The sequence below is a fragment of the Chiloscyllium plagiosum genome, unplaced genomic scaffold (genome assembly GCF_037043375.1).
Source record: "Chiloscyllium plagiosum isolate Xiang-an unplaced genomic scaffold, Cpla_swu_hap1 HiC_scaffold_6, whole genome shotgun sequence".
NCBI classification, from domain to species: Eukaryota; Metazoa; Chordata; class Chondrichthyes; order Orectolobiformes; family Hemiscylliidae; genus Chiloscyllium; species Chiloscyllium plagiosum.
The window spans coordinates 62,595,394-62,618,993 of record NW_028270144.1 but is presented as its reverse complement, the minus strand read 5'-3'; the positions used below and the strand labels follow the sequence as shown (position 1 = coordinate 62,618,993).

The following is a 23,600-nucleotide window of genomic DNA, read 5'->3' as shown; positions in this document are numbered from 1 at the left end:
AATCAAATAATATATTGGGGAAATGTTTATTATATATCTAAGTTTCCATTTCAAAATAGGACTGTTATCTCTCTCATTCGAAACATTTTCTTCATTTTTGATGCAAAAAATAATTTCTGTAATATACAAAATTGTGCATTCCCTAACTCAGTAACATAGATTTCTCAAAGTTTATTTTGTGATACCTTGCATATTTTTCTCCTTCATTTCATTTGCACATTTCTCATAATGTCTCTTCTGCATTTCAACGAGTACCACTTTTACTCTCATACTCTAGTTTAATTTAATTTTCAAGTCTTTCTATATTTGGATCACTCTCAAATTATATTACTTAGAGTCATAGAGTCATAGAGATGTACAGCATGGAAACAGACCCTTCGGTCCAACCCGTCCATGCCGACCAGATATCCCAACCCAATCTAGTCCCACCTGCCTGCACCCGGGCCATATCCCTCCAAACCCTTCCTATTCATATACCGATCCAAATGCCTCTTAAATGTTGCAATTGTACCAGCCTCCACCACATCCTCTGGCAGCTCATTACATACACGTACCACCCTCTGCGTGAAAATGTTGCCCCTTAGGTGTCTTTTATATCTTTCCCCTCTCACCCTAAACCCTAAACCTAGTTCTAGACTCCCCGACCCCAGGGAAAAGACTTTGCCTATTTACCCTATCCATGCCCTGCATAATTTTGTAAACCTCAATATAAGGTCACCCCTCAGCCGCCGACGCTCCAGGGAAAACAGCCCCAGCCTGTTCAGCCTCTCCCTGCAACTCAAATCCTCCAACCCTGGCAACATCCTTGTAAATCTTTTCTGAACCCTTTCAAGTTTGACACCATCTTTCCGATAGGAAGGAGACCAGAATTGCACGCAATATTCCAACAGTGGCCTCACCAATGTCCTGAGTCCTGCTAAGATTTGCTTTCCAAAATGCAGCACCTCGCATTTATCTGAATTAAACTCGATCTGCCACTCCTCAGCCCATTGGCTCATCTGATCAAGATCCTGTTGTAATCTGAGGTAACCCTCTTTGCTGTCCACTACACCTCCAATTTTGGTGTCATCTGCAAACTTACTAACTGTACCTCTTATGCTCGCATCCAAATCACTTATGTAAATGACAAAAAGTAGAGGACACAGCACTGATCCTTGTGGCACTCCACTGGTCACAGGCCTCCAGTCTGAAAACCACCCTCCACCACCACCCTCTGTCTTCTACCTTTGAGCCAATTCTGTATCCAAATGGCGAGTTCTCCCTGTATTCCATGAGATCTAACCTTACTAATCAGTCTCCCAAGGGGAACCTTGTCGAATGCCTTACTGAAGTCCATACAGATCACAACTACTGTTCTGCCCTCATCAATCCTCTTTGTTATTTCTTCAAAAAACTCAATGAAGTTTGTGAGACATGATTTCCCATGCACAAAGCATGCTGACTATCCCTAATCAGTCCTTGCCTTTCCAAATATATGCTGAAAAATGTGTTGCTGGAAAAGCGCAGCAGGTCAGGCAGCATCAAAGGAGAAGGAGAATCGATATTTCGGGCATAAGACCTTCTTCAGGAATGAGGAGAGTTGTGCCAAGCAGGCTAAGATAAAAGGTAGGGAGGAGGAACTTTGGGGAGGGGCATTGGGAATGCGATAGGTGGAAGGACGTTAAGGCGAGGGTGATAGGCCAGAGGGGGGTTGGGGGCGGAGAGGTCAGGAAAAAGATTGCAGGTCAAGAAGGCGGTGCTGAGTCTGAGGGTTGGGACTGAGAAAATGTGGGGGGAGGGGAAATGAGGAAGGTGGAGAAATCTGCATTCATCCCTTGTGGTTGGAGGGTTCCTAAGCAAAGATGAGGCGCTCTTCCTCCAGGCGTCGTGTTGCCATGGTTTGGCGATGGAGGAGGCCAAGGACCTGCATATCTTTGGCGGAGTGGGAGGGGGAGTTAAAATGTTCAGCCACGGGGCGGTTGGGTTGGTTGGTGCGGGTGTCCCAGAGGTGTTCTCTGAAACGTTCCGCAAGTAGGCGGCCTGTCTCCCCAATGTATAGGAGGTCACATCAGGTGCAGCGGATGGAGTAAATGATGTGTGTGGAGGTGCAGGTGAATTTGTGATGGATATGGAAGGATCCCTTGGGGCCTTGGAGGGAAGTGAGGGGGAAGGTGTGGGCGATCTTTACATTGCTGAGGCCAAACAGCAGCTCGCGGATACCTCCTCCTACTGCCCCCTTGACCATGACCCCACCTCCCACCACCAAACCATCATGTCCCAGACCATCCATAACCTCATCACCTCAGGGGATCTCCCATCCACCGCCTCCAACCTCATAGTCCCACAACCCCGCACTGCCCGTTTCTACCTCCTGCCTAAAATCCACAAATCTGACTGCCCCGTCCGACCCATTGTCTCAGCCTGCTCCTGCCCCACCGAACTTATCTCTGCATACCTTGATCTTGAAGTTGGGGGGGGGGGGGGGTGTGGGCGCAAGTTTTGCATCTCTTGCAGTTGCAGGGGAAGGTGCCGGGAGTGGAGGTTGGGTTGGTGGGGGGTGTGGACCTGACGAGGGAGTCGCGGAGGGAGTGGTCTTTCCGGAACGCTGATAGGGGAGGGGAGGAAATGTATCCTTGGTGGTGGGGTCTGTTTGGACGTGGCGGAAATGACGAAGGATGATGCGATGTATCTGAGGTTGGTGGGATGGTAGGTGAGGACCAGTGGGGTTCTGTACTGGTGGCGATTGGAGGGGCGGGGTTCAAGGGCAGAGGAGTGGGAAGTGGAGGAGATGTGGTGGATAGCATCGTCAACCACATTCTAGGGGAAATTGCGGTCTTTGAAGAAGGAGGTCATCTGGGTTGTTTGGTATTGGAATTGGTCCCCATGGTAGCAGATGCGGCAGAGGTGAAGGAATTGGGAATATGGGATGGCGTTTTTACAGGGGGCAGGGTGGGAGGAGGTGTAATCTAGGTAGCTGTGGGAGTCAGTCGGTTTATAATAAACATCCGTGTTGAGTCGGTCTTCCGTGTTAGAAATGGAGAGGTCTAGGAAGGGGAGGGAGGAATCTGAGACGGTCCAGGTAAATTTGAGTTCGGGGTGGAAGGTGTTAGTAAAGTGGATGAACTGTTCAACCTCCTCATGGGAGCACGAGGCAGCGCCGATACAGTCATCGATGTAGCTGAGGAAAAGGTGGGGGGTGGTGCCAGTGTAGCTGCAGAAGATGGACTGTTTCACATATCCGACGAAGAGGCAGGCATGGCTGGGGCCCATGCAGGTGCCCATGGCTGCTCCTTTGGTTTGGAGGAAGTGGGAGGATTGGAAAGAGAAGATGTTCAGAGTGAGGACCAGTTCAGTCAGTCGAAGGAGGGTGTCAGTGGAAGGGTACTGGTTGGGTCGGCGGGAAAGGAAGAAGCAGAGGGCTTTGAGGCCTTCGTGATGGGGGATGGAGGTATATAGGGACTGGATGTCCATGGTGAAGGTAAGGAGTTGGGGGCCGGGGAAGCGAAAATCATGGAGGAGGTGGAGGGTGTGGGTGGTGTCCCGAACATAGGTGGGGAGTTCTTGGACTAAGGGGGACAGGACCATGTCAAGGTATGCAGAGATGAGTTCGGTGGGGCAGGAACAGGCTGAGACAATGGATCGGCCGGGGCAGTCAGGTTTGTGGATTTTAGGCAGGAGATAGAAACGGGCAGTGCGGGGTTGTGGGACTATGAGGTTGGAGGCGGTGGATGGGAGATCCCCTGAGGTGATGAGGTTATGGATGGTCTGGGACATGATGGTTTGGTGGTGGGAGGTGTGGTCATGGTCAAGGGGGCAGTAGGTGGAGGTATCCGCGAGCTGCTGTTTGGCCTCAGCAATGTAAAGATCGCCCACACCTTCCCCCTCACTTCCCTCCAAGGCCCCAAGGGATCCTTCCATATCCATCACAAATTCACCTGCACCTCCACACACATCATTTACTGCATCCGCTGCACCTGATGTGACCTCCTATACATTGGGGAGACAGGCCGCCTACTTGCGGAACGTTTCAGAGAACACCTCTGGGACACCCGCACCAACCAACCCAACCACCCTGTGGCTGAACATTTTAACTCCCCCTCCCACTCCGCCAAGGACATGCAGGTCCTTGGCCTCCTCCATCACCAGACCATGGCAACACGATGCCTGGGGGAAGAGCGCCTCATTTTCCGCTTAGGAACCCTCCAACCACAAGGGATGAATGCAGATTTCTCCACCTTCCTCATTTCCCCTCCCCCCCACCTTTTCTCAGTCCCAACCCTCGGACTCAGCACCGCCTTCTTGACCTGCATTCTTCTTCCTGACCTCTTCCCCCCAACCCCTCTTTGGCCTATCACCCTCACCTTAACCTCCTTCTACCTATTGCATTCCCAATGCCCCTCCCCCAAGTCCCTCCTCCCTACCTTTTATCTTAGCCTGCTTGGCACACTCTCCTCATTCCTGAAGAAGGTCTTATGCCCGAAACGTCGATTCTGCTGCTCCTTGGATGCTGCCTGACCTGCTGTGCTTTCCTAGCAACACATTTTTCAGCTCTGATCTCCAGCATCTGCAGTCCTCACTTTCTCCTTTCCAAATATATGTACATCCTGTCCCTCAGGATTCCCTCCAACAACTTGCCCACCACCGAGGTCAGGCTCACCGATCTATAGTTCCCTGGCTTGTCCTTACCATCTTTCTTAAACAGTGGCACCACGTTTTCCGGCACCTCACCTGTGACAATCGATAGAACATAGAACATAGAAGAATACAGCGCAGTACAGGCCCTTCGGCCCTCGATGTTGCGCCGATCCAAGCCCACCTAACCTACACTAGCCCACTATCCTCCATATGCCTATCCAATGCCCGCTTAAATGCCCATAATGAGGGAGAGTCCACCACTGCTACTGGCAGGGCATTCCATGAACTCACGACTCGCTGAGTAAAGAACCTACCCCTAACATCTGTCCTATACCTACCTCCCCTGAATTTAAAGCTATGCCCCCTTGTAATAGCTGACTCCATACGTGGAAAAAGATTCTCACTGTCAACCCTATCTAAACCCCTAATCATCTTATACACCTCTATCAAGTCACCCCTAAACCTCCTTTTCTCCAATGAAAACAACCCCAAGTGCCTCAGCCTTTCCTCATACGATCTTTCTACCATACCAGGCAACATCCTGGTATACCTCCTCTGCACCCGTTCCAGTGCCTCCACATCCTTCCTATAGTATGGCGACCAAAACTGTACACAATACTCCAGATACGGCCGCACCAGAGTCTTATACAACTGCAACATGACCTCAGTACTCCGGAACTCAATTCCTCTACCAATAAAAGCCAGTACGCCATATGCCTTCTTCACCGCACTATTTACCTGGGTGGCAACTTTCAAAGATTTGTGTACATGGACACCAAGATCCCTCTGCTCATCCACACTATCAAGTATCCGACCGTTAGCCCAGTACCCCATCTTTTTATTACTCTTACCAAAGTGAATCACCTCACACTTAGCTATATTGAACTCCATTTGCCACCTTTCTGCCCAGTTCTGCAGCTTATCTATATCCCGCTGTAACCTGCCACATCCTTCCTCACTGTCTACAACTCCTCCCACTTTCGTATCATCCGCAAACTTGCTCACCCAACCTTCTAACCCCTCCTCCAGGTCATTTATAAAAATGACAAACAGCAATGGTCCCAAAACAGATCCTTGCGGAACACCACTAGTGACGGCACTCCAAGATGAACCTTTGCCATCAACTACTACCCTCTGTCTTCTTCCAGCCAGCCAACTCCTAATCCAAACCTCCAACTCACCCTCAATGCCATACCTCCGTATTTTTTGCAGTAGTCTACCATGGGGAACCTTATCAAACGCCTTACTAAAATCCATATACACCACATCTACTGCTTTCCTCTCGTCCACCTCCTTAGTCACCTTCTCAAAGAATTCAATAAGGTTTGTGAGGCACGACCTGCCCTTCACAAAACCATGCTGACTATCCTTGATCACATTATTCCTATCCAGATGTTCATAAATCCTATCCCTTACAATCCTCTCTAAGATTTTGCCCACAACAGAAGTGAGACTCACCGGCCTATAATTACTAGGGTTATCCCTACTCCCCTTCTTGAACAAGGGAACCACATTTGCTAGCCTCCAATCTTCTGGCCACCTCTGGGCCACCCGGACGAACCAACCCAATCACCCTGTAGCACAGCATTTCAACTCCCCCTCCCACTCCACCGAGGATATGCAGGTCATTGGACTCATCCACCGCCAAACCACAACAACGCGACGGTCGGAGGAGGAGCGTCTTATCTTCCGACTGGGAACCCTCCAACCACAGGGGATGAACTTGGACTTCACCAGTTTCTTCATCCCCCCTCCCCCCACCTTGTCTCAGCCGGATCCCTCCAGCCCGGCACCGCCTTCCTGACCTGCAGTCTTCTTCTTGACCTCTCCGCCTCCACCCTACTCCGACCTATCACCCTCACCTTGACCTCTTTCCACCTATCACATTTCCAACGCCCCTCCTCCAAGTCCCTCCTCCCTACCTTTTACCTTCTCCTGCTGAACACTCTCTGCTCATTCCTGAAGAAGGGCATGTGCCCGAAACGTCGAATCTTCTGTTCCCTAGATGCTGCCTGACCTGCTGTGCTGTTCCAGCAATAAAGTTTCAGCTTTGATGTTTAAGGGGCCCTATTCTCTCCCTCGTTACCTTTTTATCCTTAATGTATTTGTAAAAACCCTTTGGATTCTCCTTAATTCTATTTGCCAAAAGTATCTCATGTCTCCGTTTTGCCCTCCTGATTTCCCTCTTTAGTATACTCCTACTTCCTTTATACTCTTCTAAGGATTCACTCGACCTATCCTGTCGATACCTTACATATGCTTCCTTGTTGTGGCATTTTTAAAAAATGTTCTTTCTTTTAGGTTGTGGATGAAAATAGGAAACAGACTACTTTAAATCAAGCACTGTGGAAGGAGTTGTTGCACTTACAATTTACTGGAACACATCGTGAATGCTGTTTATGCTTCTATAAAGTTCAATGAGGGAAGATGTCTAATACAGCACAGCACTATGTGTATGTGTGTGCACACGCACGTGCAAAGCAAGCTTCAATCAAAGACAGATTGTTAATTGATTTGTGAAATCAGGATCAATTAAAGAGGCCAGGAGTCATCAGCATGACAACAATCCTCTGCTTGGCTCCTCGACAGGATGAGTAGAAAGTGTGTAAACAATATAGGTGCAGAAGCAATAACTAGTAGATAACTTTTGCAGGATCAAAATGAGTTGTGGTGCAGAGGAAGCCTTTTGACTCATCACGTCTGCACCATCTTAGTCACTATGTAGTGCTAATCTCCTGCTTTTCCCCATACCCTTGCAAATTACTTCTTTTCAAATAATCATCCAATGCCCTCTTGAATGCCGAAATTCTCTCCCAATGTTTGCTATAAGCTGATGCCACTAACCTAAGACTGAAATACTGAACAATTACTGTCAATTGTTCCATGTCTGTGGTAAAGAACTGAAAGAAATTGGAAAGTCTAAGATGCTCAAGAGGGCATTAGCACTTGGAAAGTAGAAGGAATGCCTCATCAAATCTTGTACTGTATTTCTACTGAACTGCATTTCCTTAGTATATTATCTCCACAAACATCTACATTTGTTTATTTGTCTTACGTATGTGTAGAGGTTTAAGGAGAGGGTTAGAGGTTCAGTTACTAATTTTATAAGTTGACAATTCATAGTCTTATTTGTCAGTGGTTCAAATTGATTTATTTGTTAAAAAAATGACAGTTTCTTATTAAGTGCAGATGCTGAGTTAACCTGAGTTCATCAGTTAGGAAAATTGGGTCTTTGAGTAAATCTTTAAATTTTGTGAAGGTCCCAGGAATATTGGAGTCCAGTTTAACATAGTTTCAGAAGTGCTTCATGGCATTCCCCAAGGGACAATCGTGATCAGATGAATTTGTACAATATTTAAAGATGGCTTTACGGTCAATATTAGTGGTGACTAACTTTCAAATTCACATTGTATTAACTGAATTCTAATCCCACAAGCTAACATAGTGACAGTTGAACACATGTCCACAGTTTTATCCCAGGTTTATTTGTCCAACTACATTTCCACTGTGTCACCATCTCCCCTAAAATGCTGATGCTTCTGTTTAATTCCATTTGATTTCTCAATGTTGTTTAATTATCTATATTGTCAGACATGCACTTTTCTCCAAAATCTGTATGTCTCAATCTTTCTAATATACAACTTCACTGTTGATTTGTATCAATCTCTGTTGTTTTCCTCAATTCTCCCTCTCTCTATTTTACAATATATTTTCCCTTTTTAATGTCCTTTCTCAATATAATTGTTCTATACTTTTCTGGCATTTGCACTGTCAGCTGGAACTGAGAAGTTCAAGCATTGTATTTGACTTGGCAATGGAAAATAGATGGTGCTGACAAAGCTGTTGCTTATCCTTAGTTGCCCTAAAATAATAGGGCATGCCTTCTCCATGAAGTGCTGCTGATGAAGGAAGGAGATCAGCATTTTGACATCAACAATGAAAGAATATATCAAGTTGGAAAGTATTTGAAATATAACCTGAAATGCAGGAACCATTCAGCAGGTTCAGCAGCATTTGTAAACAGAAACTGAGTTGTTATGAAGTATGTTATCCAAAATATAAATCTAAATATCAGTGACTGGACATATACATCTTGGACTTTTTGGAAAAAGCTCTCTGCAAAGATACAGTCTAAATGGCATTTGCAAATCACAAGCTCTGAATGGACACACTGAAGGTGCAACACTTTCAAAGAGAGATATCGTGACACAGTTTGTGGGTGAAATAAATATTGGTATTCAAAGAGAACTTGCATGGGGGAAATAGTATTTGCTTCTTTTTCTTTCTCTGAAACCCCTCTCAAAGTGTTTGAGCTGAAACCCACAGAAAGATCTCAGTGCCACAAGTTGAGGATTCTTCAAAGAAGTTTGAATTTACATACTGTCTTCTGACAAAAAGAGAATTCAAATAGCCATAACATATCCTGAACAGAGAAACTCTAAGTCAGCCCACAGCAAAACCTCAAATAAAGCCAAGCCTCGGCCAAATGGTTAAAACTTTCTCGAGGATCCAGGCTGGCAGGCCATTGTAATTGGTATCAGTAGGTGGACCTGAGATGACAAAACAGACTCACGAGGTCTGAGTTGAGCAAGAGAACTCATAACCCAGTATCGTAGTGACTACACACCCTGGAAAATCCACCCACAGCTGGTTTGGAACAATTAAATTGCTTAGCAGAATCCAAAGCAGAACCAATCAAAATAAACATCTTGGTAAATGGTTACCAATTGTAATGGAGGTCAGTACTGGCGCAGCTGTGTCAGTGATTGTGGAACCAGCTTTTGCCAAAGTTCAATGAAACATAGAACAGTACAGGACAGGCCCTTCTGCCCTCGATGTTGGACCAGCCTTCTATCCTACTCTAAGATCAGACTAACCTACATACCCTACATTGTACTAAGTTCCATGTGCCTATCCAAGAGTCGCTTAAATGTCTCTAATGTATCTGACTCTACTACCACTGCTGGCAGTGCATTCCACACACCCACCACCCTCTGAGTAAAGAACCTACCTCTGACATCTCCTCAAAACCTTTCTCCTATTACCTTAAAATCATGCCCCTTGTGATAGACACTGCCATCATGAGAAAAAGTCTCTGGCTATCCACTCTCAACATCTTGTGCACTTCTATCAAATCACCTCTCATCCTTCTTTGCTCCAATAAGAAAAGCCCTAGCAACCTTTGTGGAGTTATTTCACTGCCAATGTTTGAGTGTTGTTGAATGACATATACCAACGTTCAGAAATGCAAACATATATTGAGCGATGCACAAAATCTTAGGATAGCTAACCCTAGATTCATTGGGAATATTCCACAGTCTAAGATGCTTCTGTCATTGTAAAGAATTGGAAACTGTGTAAAACCCCCACCTGTATGCACTTGGGAATATTTGATATGAAATGTATATTGTAAATCTGACTTATTATTGTAATTGAAGTGAGGCACTTCAGAGTGTAACGTACTGCATTTGACTAAATTAAACTAAATTACACTTTGTGTAATGATAAATTTTATGAACTCTTATGTAATATACTTTGACAAATTTTATGAATAAAGTATGCATTTTGAAAGGAAAAGTGAGTTGACAGCATACCAACTTTCAGATGTGATCAATGCATTTTTCAGATTTCCATTTCATTCCTACTGTATATTTTGGGATCCCATGTGTCAGACTATGCTCCTAAGTGAGGCTGAGTTCCCGACAACTTAACAATATTTTCACATCCAAAAATTCAGGCATGTTTAATAATATGCCTGGATTAATACAGTTGGGGTTAGAGTATAAAAGTGTTTAAATTACATATTGTAAAATCATAGCAAAGGTGATGACCTTGTGGTATTATCGCTGGACTGTTGATTTAGAGACCCAGATAATGTTCTGGGGATCCAGATTCAAATCCTGCCATGGCAGATGGTGGAATTAAAAACCTTGAACTAAGTCTAATGATGGCCATTGTCAGGAAAATTCAATTTGGTTCACTAATATCCTTGAGGGAAGGAAACTGCCATCCTTACCTGGTCTGGCCCACAGACCCATAGCAATATGGTCAACTCTTAACTGCCCTCTGGGCAATTAAAATGGGCAATAAATGCAGGTCAATCCAGTGATACCCTCATCCCATGAATGAATTTTTAAAAAGTTTTTCTTTTCTTTATCTTTTTATCACTACCTATAGAAGTATCTCCTGAGAGTCATAGAATGGTTACATCATGGAAAGAGGCCATTCAGCCCTGATCTCTGTACCAGCTCTCTGTAAGACCAACTCAAGTAGCCCCACAAGTTGTCTTTCTCTTGCTGCCTGGCATTTTTTTTTTCACTCAAATAATTATCCAATTTTTCCTTTGAAGGCCTCAATTATGTTTGTCTCTGCTATACTCTCACATAGTACATTCTATGTTAAAAACATTTTTCTTCATGTCCCTTTTTTTGGCAGTTTCCTTAAACTGGTTTCCTCTGCCTTTCCACTATTGGGAACTCCTCTCTATCTACTCTGTTCAAACCCTGTATGATTATTAATAATTGTATCAAATTTCATCTTAAATCTTCTCCAAGGAGAACAGCATCAGGGTCTCCAACTTTTCCATTTAGCTGAAGTTCCTAATTCTTGGAACCATTCTTATGAATACTTTCTGCACCAAGCTTCCCTAAAGTGTAGTGCCCAGAACTGAACACAGTAAAGTTGAAGCCACAAACTACTCTTTACACAGGTTTAACAGAAAGTAATTTCCTTTGTACTCAATGGCTCTCTTTTAAAAGGTAAAAACAATGACTGCAGATGCTGGAAACCAGATTCTAGATTAGAGTGGTGCTGGAAAGGCACAGCAGTTCAGGCAGCATCCGAGGAGCAGCAAAATCGAGGAGCAGCAAAAACAGCTGTATTCCTGATAAAGGGCTTTTGCCCGAAACGTCGATTTTGCCGCTCCTCGGATGCTGCTTGAACTGCTGTGCTTTTCCAGCACCACTCTAATTTAGAATCTCTTTTAAAAGACCAACATCATATATGCATTATGAACTATTTTTTCAAATTGCAAGGCTACTTTCAACGATTTGGCCACATTATAGTCCTTGGGTCCTTCTGCTTCTGCACCCTCTATTTGAACTTTATCCTCTATTTTATTTTGTTTCTCCAAAAAAACGAACCACTCCGCACTTGTCCGAATTCGAATTTCAACTTTCTGAAGATCACCCATTTAATCAGCCAAATAGCTCGAGGTTGAACACCGTCCTTCTCACAGTTCACAATAGCTTCGATTTTTGAATTTGTCTCTGCGAATAAAATCAAGCAAGCCATTGGTTCTGTCAGGATGCCTGAGGAATTCTCACTGTTTCCCCTCGTCTGAAACATAACCATTCGCCACGAACATCTCCAGTTACTCAGCCAACGGTCTCAACGCTCCCCCTGCCTTTGACCGGGAGTAACCCCCGCCAGCGGCGTTGACCTTTGCCCCGCTCGCCGTGGCACTGGCGCTCCCGTCATCATTATGGCTGCCTTCAGCAAGAGTATCCCGCACGGCTGCTATGAGATTGGTCACACATGGAGCACTTCCTGCACCATGTCCGCCTTTCAAGTCACTGTCGGAGCATTCCAAGAGTCGCTGAAAATTTATGCGCCCCTGTACATCGTGAGTACGGCCGTACGTTGTAAGAAAGCGGGGCGCAGGGTTGGGGGAGGCCTGGTCGCTCCAAAAGGAAACAGATTGTTGAGACTGGGGAGGGCTACCAGAGGAAATCTTTACACAGCATACTAGTTCTTAAACTCGCCCAGCTCCCCAATGAAGCTATAACACAAGCTGGGTTGTCATTAAAAAGGGAAGGAAGACACTGAGTTTAAAACAATAAATGCATATCAATCCAGTGATACCCTCATCCCATGAATGAATTTTTAAAAAAAGTTTTTCTTTTCTTTTTACCTTTTTATCGCTACCTATAGAACTATCTCCCTGAGAGTCATGAAATAGTTACAGCATGGAAGGAGGCCATTCAGCCCTTATCTCTGTACCAGCTCTCCGTAAGACCAACTCAATTAGCCCCACAAGTTGTCTTTTCCTTGTTGCCTGGCATTTTTTTCACTTAAATAATTGCCAATTTTTCCTTTGAAGGCCTCATGTGAAACGTGCAATACTCAAAAACATTGAATGAATTGGTTGTTAGAATACAAATGACCTTTAATTAGTACTGTACTGTCTCCTCTATGATTAGCCAATATAATCTCGTTCCCATATATGCAGTATTCTACATTTCGGTGGAGATGTTCATTATTTCTTTGAAATCTTAGTTCAAAGCTAGCATTTGCAGGCGTAAATAAAATTTGATTTATACTATTTTATGAAATTTTATTGTGTTAAATGAATGTAAAGTGTGTAGTAATTAAATAAGGATTTTGGATGCTGGAAAATGTACTGTACTGAACTGTTTTGTTTTGACTATTAGCAACAGCCTTTTAAATAACTGCAACACTTTATTTATATTTGATTTAATTTATTATTATCGCATGTACTGAGATCCAGTGAAAAGTTTTTTGTTCTGTATGCTAACCAGACAAATCATACCTTTATATAAGACTAGAATGCAGAATTATCGTGATACTGGATAGGTAAGCAGGAGGCTGGAAGAACACAGCAAAAGTCAGGCAGCATCAGGAGGTGGAGAAGTCAATGTCTTGGGTGTAACATTTCCTCAAGACTGGGGGTGGGTGTAAGGGGAGCTGCAGATAAAGGGGGTTGGGGAGAGGGGTGGGGTGGTGAGGCAGGCATAGATGAACACAGTTGGTTGGAAAGAATGAATCGGTCCTTAGCTGGAAGGAAAGGTCAGTTAGAGGAATGGAAGGGAGGGGATGGGGCTGAAAAGGAAGTTGGGGGATGGGACGGGAGATTGTTTGAAATTGGAGAACTCAATGTTAAGTCCTCTGGACTGTGGGCTGCTGAGGTGGAAGATAAGGTTTTGTTCCTCCAGTTGGCGGTCTGATCCGCTGTCGCAATAGAAGAGGCCGAGGATGGTCATGTCAGAAAGGGAGTGAGAAGGGGAATTGAAATGGGCTGTGACTGGCAGGTCAGGTTGGCCCCTGGGGGCACACCTGAGATGCTTGGCGAAACGTGCCCTGAGTTTACGTTTGGTCTCACTGATGTAGAGAACACCTGGATACAGTAAACTAGGTTTGAGGAGAGGCAGGTAAACCTCTGTCCCATGTGGAAGGACTGTTTGGGGTCCTGGATGGAGATGAGGGGTGCAGTGTGCTGCCAGGGGAAGGTACCTGGGGGTTGGTGGAGACAGTGGCATGAATCAAGAATTGACGAAGGGAATGGTCCTTGCGGAAGGCAGAGAGTGGTGGGGAGGGGAAGATGTTCTTGGTGGTGGGGTCTAATTGGAATTGGCAAAAGTGTTTCATGATGTAGAGACTGGTGGGGTGGTAGGTGGAGACAAGGTTGATCTTGTTTTTATTGCATTTGGAAGGGTGGAGGTTTGAGCAGTGGAGTGGAGAATGGAGGTTTTGTGGCAGAGGGCTGTGTAGATGTGTAGATGACAGGGAAAGCACATTGTTCAAAATAAGTGGACATCTTGGATGCTTGGGAGTGGAATGTCTCCTCGTCCGAGCAAATGCGGTAGAGGCAGAGGAATTGGGAAAATGTGATGAAGCTCTTGTAGGATGCTAGGTGGGAGGAAGTGAAGTCTAGATAGTTATGGGAGTCTGTGGGCTTAGAGTAAATGTCCATCTGGAGACTGTCACTGGTGATGGAAGTGGAGAGGTCTTAACATTAAGTTTTCTAATTTCAAATAACCTCCCTTCCCATCCCCTGACTCCCTTTCCAGTACTGCCCCTCCCTTCCATTCCTCTCATTGACCCTTCCAGCTGCCAACTGGATTCACTACTCCTATTGACCAACCAGGTCGTACCCTCTACCTGTGTTCATCCATGCCTACTTCACCACCTGCCTCTCCCCACGCAAAACCCTCTCTCACCACCGCCCCCCCCCCCATTTATCAGCAACTCTCCTTACACCCACCCCCAGACCTGACAAAGGGTTACACCCAAAATGTTGACTTCTCCACATCTTTATGCTGCCTGATTGCTGTGTTCTTCCAGCCTCCTGCATGTCTACGTTGGATTCCAGCGTCTTTTTATTTTGTTTTTCTTTTATCTCAAATTATAGTGTTACACTGAGAGAGAGAGAAGGTGAAGAGAAAGATCAACTCTGATATAAGAGAGATCCATTCATAAGTCTGATAATAGTCCAAAGATGTGCGGGCTAGGTGGATTAGCCATGGGAAATGCAGGGTTACAGGGATAAAGTCGAGAGGTGTACCTGGGTAGGATGCTTTTCAGAGGGTTGGTGTGGACTTGATAGGTAGAATGGCTTGCTTCCATACTGTAGGGATTCTATGATTCTACGAACAGCGGAGAAGAAGCTATTCTTAAATCTGTTAGTATGCATTTTCAAACTTTTGTATCTTCTGCCTGAGATCTTCCAGAAGAGATTATATCCGGGATAGTCCTTGGGCGGCACAGTGGCACAGTGGTTAGCACTGCTGCCTCACAGCGCCAGAGACCCGGGTTCAATTCCCGCCTCAGGCGACTGACTGTGTGGAGTTTGCACGTTCTCCCCGTGTCTGCGTGGGTTTCCTCCGGGTGCTCCGGTTTCCTCCCACAGTCCAAAGATGTGCAGGTCAGGTGAATTGGCCATGCTAAATTGCCCGTAGTGTTAGGTAAGGGGTAAATGTAGAGGTATGGGTGGGTTGCGCTTCAGCGGGGCGGTGTGGACTTGTTGGGCCGAAGGGCCTGTTTCCACACTGTATGTAATTTAATCTAATCTAATCTAATAATTGTAATGTTTTGATTTCATATGCACATTGCAATATGGTTATTGCTTCATATTTCAGCATTAAGAGTGCTCTTTCAAATACAGTCCACTTTTATTTTTGTATTCAAATCTTCATTTGTGATTTACTATTAATGACGGTCAAGCAGACAGGTATTTTTGTTTAACAAAAACGTTGTTTAATCCATAATGAAATGTTGTATCTGATATTCATTATTTAGTAATGAAGAGCACAGATTATTTTGAAGTGATATTTATGGAACTCAAATCATTATGTTTCACCTGGATGTTCTCCTTGTATTATGTACTCTCATATTCAATCTATTTTCTTGTATTGGCTAAGCTTTTCATTTGTTTTTTGGATGTAGGTATTGTGTTACCAAAGTTGTTTTTGCTGTTCATCCTTAGTTTTCTTAACCTGGTGGTGAGATCCCTTCTTATGCTACTGCACCCCATGTGTGGTGAAGCTGCTTCCTGTTAGGTAGAGCTTTCCAAGATCATAATCTAATGATGATGAAAGAACAGCAATTTATTTCCATGGCAGGATGCTGTGTAGCTTGCCGGAGAATTTGGATACACTGGTGAATGCATGCACCTGTGGTGCTTGCCTTTCTATGGTAATGCTGAGGCTACGCATGACAGCTACCGGAAAGCATTACCTCAACCAAATATTTGAATATCTGTTCTTCTATTCAAGGTTTTGCCTTTCTTGATTGGGTTGAAGTTTTGAAATTCCAACTGGGAGAATTACCATTCAGTTCATATTGTGCTAAGGATAATGTTAATAATGCATTGACAAATGCTGTCATGAATTTGTTAATTTGGGCTGGTTTAGACAGGTCCAGTTTGAGATTTGGATAGATTTGTACAGATTGGGGTATGAAAGATCCCAGCATTGCAGATTAGTGTCTTCAATCTTTAAATAAAATGTAGGTGAGATAATTTGTTTAATTTCAGTTATTTGTTGTTGGTTAAGTTAAAAGTGAGAGAAATGGCTCTTAAGATTGCTAAGGAGGTTCTGGGATTTGAAGATGATTCCAAATGTTGCCAAGAAAGTTGAAAAAGACAGAAAAGTCATACTTTTAGAATGAGCAAACAGGTTAGAATTGGGTTTAACAAGGGACAAAAGGAAAGCTGAAATTGTAATGGTAACTTCCCACATACATTCGAGACACCACCCACACCTTCCACCTCCTCTAAGACTTCCGTTTCCCCGGCCCCCAACGCCTCATCTTCACCATGGATATCCAATCCCTCTACACCTCCATCCGCCATGACCAGGGCCTCCAAGCCCTCCATTTTTTCCTCTCCCGACATCCCCAACAGTACCCTTCCACTGACACTCTCATTCGTTTGGCCGAACTTGTCCTCACCCTTAACAATTTCTCCTTCGAATCTTCCCACTTCCTCCAGAACAAAGGGGTAGCCATGGGCACACGTATGGGTCCCAGCTATGCCTGTCTCTTTGTTGGCTACATAGAACAGTCGATCTTCCGTAATTACACCGGCACCACTCCCCACCTCTTCCTCCGCTACATTGATGACTGCATTGGCGCTACCTCGTGCTCCCGCGAGGAGGTTGAGCAATTCATCAACTTCACCAACACATTCCACCCTGACCGTAAATTTACTTGGACCATCTCTGACACCTCCCTCCCCTTCCTGGACCTCTCCATCTCCATTAATGACGACCGACTTGACACTGACATTTCTTACAAACCCACCGACTCCCACAGCTACCTGGATTATACCTCTTCCCACCCTACCTCTTGCAAAAATGCCATCCCGTATTCCCAATTCCTCCGCCTCCACCGTATCTGCTCCCAGGAGGACCAGTTCTACCACAGAACACACCAGATGGCCTCCTTCTTTAGAGGCCACAATTTTCCTTCCCATGTGGTTAAAGATGCCTTCCAACGCATCTCGTCCACATCCCGCACCTCAGCCCTCAGACCCCACCCCTCCAACCGTAACAAGGACAGAACGCCCCGGTGCTCACCTTCCACCCTACCAACCTTCGCATAAACCAAATCATCCGCCGACATTTCCGCCACCTCCAAAAAGACCCCACCACCAGGGATATATTTCCCTCCCCGCCCCTTTCCGCCTTCCGCAAAGACCGTTCCCTCTGTGACTACCTGGTCAGGTCCACGCCTCCCCCCTACAACCCACCCTCCCATCCTGGCACCTTCCCCTGCCACCGCAGGAATTGCAAAACATGCACCCACACCACCTCCCTCACCTCCATCCAAGGCCCTAAAGGAGCCTTCCACATCCATCAAAGTTTTACCTGTACATCCACTAATATCAATTATTATATCCGTTGCTCCCGATGCGGTCTCCTGTACATTGGGGAGACTGGATGCCTCCTAGCAGAGCGCTTTAGGGAACATCTCCGGGACACCCGCACCAATCAACCACACCATCCTGTGGCCCAACATTTTAACTCCCCCTCCCACTCTGCCGAGGACATGGAGGTCCTGGGCCTCCTTCACCGCTGCTCTCTCACCACCAGACGCCTGGAGGAAGAACGCCTCATCTTCAGCCTCGGAACATTCAACACCAGGGCATTAATGTGGACTTCAACAGTTTCCTCATTTCCCCTTCCCCCACCTCACCCCAGTTCCAAACTTCCAGCTCAGCACTGTCCCCATGACTTGTCCTACCTGCCTATCTCCTTTTCCACCTATCCACTCCACCCTCTTCCCTGACCTATCACCTTCATCCCCTCGCCCACTCACCTATTGTACTCTATGCTACTTTCTCCCCACCCCCACCCTCCTCTAGCTTATCTCGCCACCCTTCAGGCACCTTGCCTCGATTCCTGATGAAGGGCTTTTGCCTGAAACGTCGATTTTACTGCTTCTCGAATGCTGCCTGAACCACTGTGCTCTTCTTGCACCACTAATCCAGAATCTGGTTTCCAGCATCTGCAGTCATTGTTTTTACCTAGCTGAAATTGTAACGGTGTTAGTTAACACTTTAGGTGTGTGTATCAGCGAAACAGACAAGTGCAGTAGAGTTAGAAAAACTTAAATTGCAATTGAGGCAAATGGAGTTAGAAGATAAAGAAAGGAAAAGAGCAAGAGAGAGAAAAGAAAAAAGGTTCTTAGCTGAGCAAAGAGAGAGAGAAGGAAGAGCAACGGAGAGAGAATTTGAACTTCAAAAGTTGCAAATTAGTCAGGAAAGTCAAGTTAACAGGATGGAGATGAAGAGAGATGATAATGATGTATTCAAATATGCTAAAACACAGCCACGTTTTGATGAGAAAGATGTCAACGCCTGCTTTTATTTCATTTGAAATATTGGCGAGGCAGATGGAGTGGTCAGAGAACATGTGGGTAAAGCTGGTTCGGGCTAAGATGGTAGGTAGAGCTAGTGAGGTATTTGCACTGCTTTCAGATGAAGGATCGAGAGATTGTGCAGCTATCGAACAGGGTACTTTGAGTGCTTATGAATTGGTACCAGAAACATGTAGACAGTGGTCCAGAAACATAAAGAAGGAATCAGATCAGACTTATGTTGAGTTCAAAAGAATTCAACATAATGATTTTGATAGATGAGTGAGGGCCTTAAAAATAGATAAAACATATGAGGCTCTGAGATAGGTTATTCTGCTGAAGGAGTTTAACAATTCACTTCCAGGGATGATAAGAACCCATGTGGATGAACAGAAAGCTCAAGAAGTGAGAAGAGCAACAGAGATGGTAGATGACAATGCATTAGTAAATTTTATCTTTGGCAAGAATTTCACCTTGTGAAATTGGGAGAAGGAGAGATCCTGCACTACAAACCAAAGATTAAAGCACACTAGTAATAGGCAAAATAGTTCACCACAGGTTAAAAAGGAAGCCCAAGAGGGTGAAAAGGAGGTGAAAGGCCTCGGGTGTTTCCATTGTGGAAACGTGGGACACATAAAGTCACAGTGCTGGTCATTAAAGAAAGGCAGTGTGGGAAAAGATGTGGTATAAGAGGCAAAGCAAGTGGAATTAGTGAAAGTTGTGAAGGAAATCCCAAGAAAGTCTTGGAGCTACAGGAAAGTGTGCAGCCTGGCAGAGGCTGGGTATTGAGTTAGTGCCTGATCTCTATAAAGACTCTGCCTCTGTGGATAAAGTTTACTCAGAAAGAACAGGGGGAAGAAGAGAAAGAAGTTATAGTTTTGAGAGATATGGGATCTAATCTAATCCTTTGAGAAGGTGACCAAACAGGTAGATGAGAGTAAACCGGTTGATGTGGTGTATGTGGATTTCTGCAAGGTGTTTGATAAGGTTCCCCACAGTAGGCTATTGTACAAAATGTGGAGGAATGGGATTGTGGGAGATATAGCAGTTTGGATCAGTAATTGGATTGCTGAAAGAAGACAGGGTGGTGGTTGATGGGAAATGTTCATCCTGGAGTCCAGTTATTAATGGTGTACCGCAAGGGTCGGTGTTGGGTCCACTGCTGTTCGTCATTTTTATAAACTACCTGGATGAGGGCGTAGAAGGGTGGGTTAGTAAATTTGCAGACGACACTAAGGTCGATGGAGTTGTGTATAGTGATGAAAGATGTTGTAGGTTACAGAGAGACATAGATAAGCTGCAGAGCTGGGCTGAGAAGTGGCAAATGGAGTTTAATGCGGACAAATGTGAGGTGATTCACTTTGGTTGGAGTAACTGGAATGCAAAGTATTGGGCTAATGGTAAGATTCTTGGTAGTGTCGATGAGCAGAGAGATCTTGGTGTCCAGTTACATAGATCCTTGAAAGCTGCCACCCAGGTTGACCGGGTTGTTAAGAAGGCATACAGTGTTTTAGCTTTTATTAATAAAGGGCTAGAGTTCCGGAACCATGAGGGTATGCTGCAGCTGTACAAAACTCTGGTGCGGCTGCACTTCGAGTATTGTGTACAGTTCTGGTCACCACATTATAAGAAGGATGTGGAAGCTTTGGAAAGATTGCAAAGGAGATTTACTAGAATGTTGCCTGGTATGGAGGGAAGGTCTTACAAGGAAAGACTGAGGGACTTGAGGCTGTTTTCATTAGAGAGAAGGAGGTTGAGAGGTGATTCAATAGAGACATGTAAGATAATCAGAGGGTTAGATAGGGTGGACAGGGAGAACCTTTTTCCAAGTAGTGACGGTGAGCACGAGGGGCCATAGCTTTAAATTGAGGGGTGATTAGATATAGGACAGATGTCAGAGGTAGTTTCTTTACTCAGAGTAGTAAGGGTATGGAATGCTTTGCCTGCAACGGTAGTAGATTCGCCAACTTTAAGTACGTTTAAGTCGTCATTGGACAAGCATATGGACGTACATGGAATAGTATAGGTTAGATAGGCTTCAGATTGGCATCTGCAGTCCTCACTTTCTCCTTCAGATTGGTATGACAGGTCGGCGCAACATGGAGGGCCGAAGGGCCTGTACTGCGCTGTAATGTTCTATGTTCTATAATCAGTCTCTAACAGTAAGAAATGAACATATTTGCGCTCCTTCTGACCTGTGACCCAAGAGAGTGGTAATTTGTGGGATAGATGGACAGAAATTTATAGCATCACCTATTTAAGATCAGTTTGGAGTGCCAACTCTAGACTGGGGAAGTAACAGTGGGAATGATTGACAAGAGTGTCAGTTCCAGGAATATAGTTTGTTCTTGGGAACGATTGAGCAGGATCCAAGGTGGGATGACACCTCTTGTTGTGGAGAAGCCAAAGGAAGACCAGGGAACTGAGGAGTTGAAAGAAAAATACCCTGGAATTTTTCCAGATTGTGTAGTACCAAGATCCCATTATCGTAAGTCACAGTAAGAAGTAAAAATTAAAGAGAAAGATGAAGGAGTTGAGGTTCAGTTAACAGACACCATGTTTGATTTAATGGTGCAGAAAAAAATCTGAACAGGCACAGAGTCAAGCAGAAGTGTTTCGTCCTGAAAGGCTAATGGACTTACAACAGAAAGATGAGACAATAAAAGATGTATATATATTGATGCATGCTCAGAAAAGGAATCCGAATGTATTCCTGAGGGTTTTTATCTTAAAGATAGAATCCTAAAACAAAAATGGAGACGATGGCAGGTTAGTGCAGAGGAGAAATGGGCAGAAGTGCACCAGATTGTGTTGCTGGTAGCCTACAGAGAGGAGGTATTCTGGGTAGCACATGAATTACCAGTAGGAGGTCACCTAAGTGTGAGGAAGACTCAAGTTAAGTCCAAAAGCACTTTGGCCTAGATTGAACAAGGATGTGGTTTAATTTTGCTGTACATAACATACATGCCAAATGGTAGGTACGCCACAAGCAGTAATAAAACCAAGACCTTTGCCAATTTCTGCATTCGAAGAACCTTTCACGTGGGCCATGATTGATTGTGTCGGTCTCCTCCCTAAAAGTAAAAGTGGGAACCACTACTTGGTAACCATAATGGATGTGTGTGCCAGATTTCTGGAGGCAGTTCCATTATGGAATATTAAGGCAAAAAGGGTGATAGAGAAGTTAGTAGCTTTCTTCACAGTATTGTTGTCCCATTCCTGCCTCAGTTGAAGCAAAACGCTCAGAGACGCAGTATAATTTTACCTCCTTCATCTTTATTCCAGGCCCTGGAGGGAGAGAGAATGATCACCCATGTGCACAGAGACATGGGTTCTCAGTCTTCTCTTGAACAGCAGTTTCTTAATGAATTTTATAGACATTTGCAAGGAGGAGCATCCAGATGAGGTGACGTACATATTGATTGGGTGACCGTTACAATCAGTGAGTGTCAATAGTAGAGATTAAGCCATCTGCTGTTACACAATGAATGTTCTTAACCTTCTTAACTGGCTTCACATAATGAATACTTTTCACCTTGTTAACTGACTTTACATACTGAATGCTTCATCATCTTGTTAAATGGCTTTACATAATGAATGTTTTTCCACCTTGTTAACCCACTACCCTTGCCTCAGCACCTCATTGTTCACTTCAAGTTCTTATCTGATTTGAGCCATGCTCAGCTGAACTTCTTGTTTCACAAAACTCAGAATTTAACTCTTTCCCTGCCTACTTATAACCGATACACATTCTTGATGTGGGCTACCAAGAGAGATTCAGTCAGACCAAGGGTCTAATTTTACAGTTAAGCTGTTTACGGAAGTCATGGATATCTTAAGTATACATCGCTTTAAACCAAGTGCGTACCATCCTGAATCCCAAGAAGCTTTGGAAAGGTGGCATCAGACCCTGAAGACCATGTTAAGGACATACTGTCAGGATTGGTATTGGAAAGGTATCCCATTCGTATTGTTTTCCATTAAAGATGCCCCAAACACATCTGCTCTGTTTACTCCCTTTGAGTTAATATTCAAACATGAAGTGAGAGGGCCTCAGAAATTAATTAAAGAAAAATTGACAGGGCCGAAGTTGGAGATTTCGTTGGAGTCTTATGTTACAAACTTTACAAAATGTGCATGTTGTGCATTGTAAGAATGTGATAGCAGATGTGTTATTACGTATTTAAAGGAAAAAGTATCAATAAGTTTGAATGGATACCAATGTTATATATGTGTGCAGAAATTAATGTGAACTTAGATTCATGACCTATGTATTCATTGCAATGAGATTATGAATTAGAAAAAAAAGCCATCTTTTCTTTATGATGGCTCATTTTTCTCTTAAGGGGGAGATGTTATGAAGTTGAAGGTATGTGCAGTACCTTTGAGAGAGTGACTGCTGTTCTGACCATCCTTGGCTGCCTCCATTGCCACAATGATCCAAACCACAATTTGGAGGAACAACACCTCATCTTCCACCTGGGCAGCCTACAGACTGGAGGATTCAACATTGAGTTCTCCAGTTTTAAATAACCTCCCGTCCCATCCTCCGACTCTCTTGCCAACCCCTCCGCCTCCCTTCCACTCCACCCTGCACCAACCGGATTCATTCCTCCCATTGACCAACCAGGTCTTACCCTCTACCTGTCTTCACCTATCCCCAGTTCACCATCCTGCCTCTGCCTCACCCCTTTATCTTCAGCTCCTCGTACACCCACCCCCAGTCATGAAGAAGTGTTGCACCTGAAATGTTGACTTCTGCACCTCCTGATGCTGTCTGGCTTGCTGTGTTCTTCTAGCCTCCTGCCTGTCTACTGAAAGCTTACAAGAACAGTCAGAGTGTACTGGAAAATTGAAAATATATAACATTTGGCTGTGGAATGGATACC

The 23,600-nt window shown here is 44.6% G+C and overlaps 1 protein-coding gene across 4 annotated transcripts in view; it reads left to right on the top strand.

Annotated features, from left to right (window-relative positions):
- The first annotated feature begins 11,992 nt into the window (after positions 1-11,992).
- The window catches only part of tmem135 (transmembrane protein 135), a 544,027-nt gene continuing 532,419 nt past the window's right edge, over positions 11,993-23,600 (top strand). The window contains exon 1 of one of the 4 annotated variants that reach the window (XM_043691564.2): positions 11,993-12,238. In XM_043691564.2, the coding sequence (XP_043547499.1) occupies positions 12,098-12,238 (141 nt within the window). In that variant the 5' untranslated portion in view covers positions 11,993-12,097. The remainder of the gene's footprint in view (positions 12,239-23,600) is intronic. The other 3 variants (XM_043691565.2, XM_043691563.2, XM_043691562.2) reach the window with 3 other exon arrangements.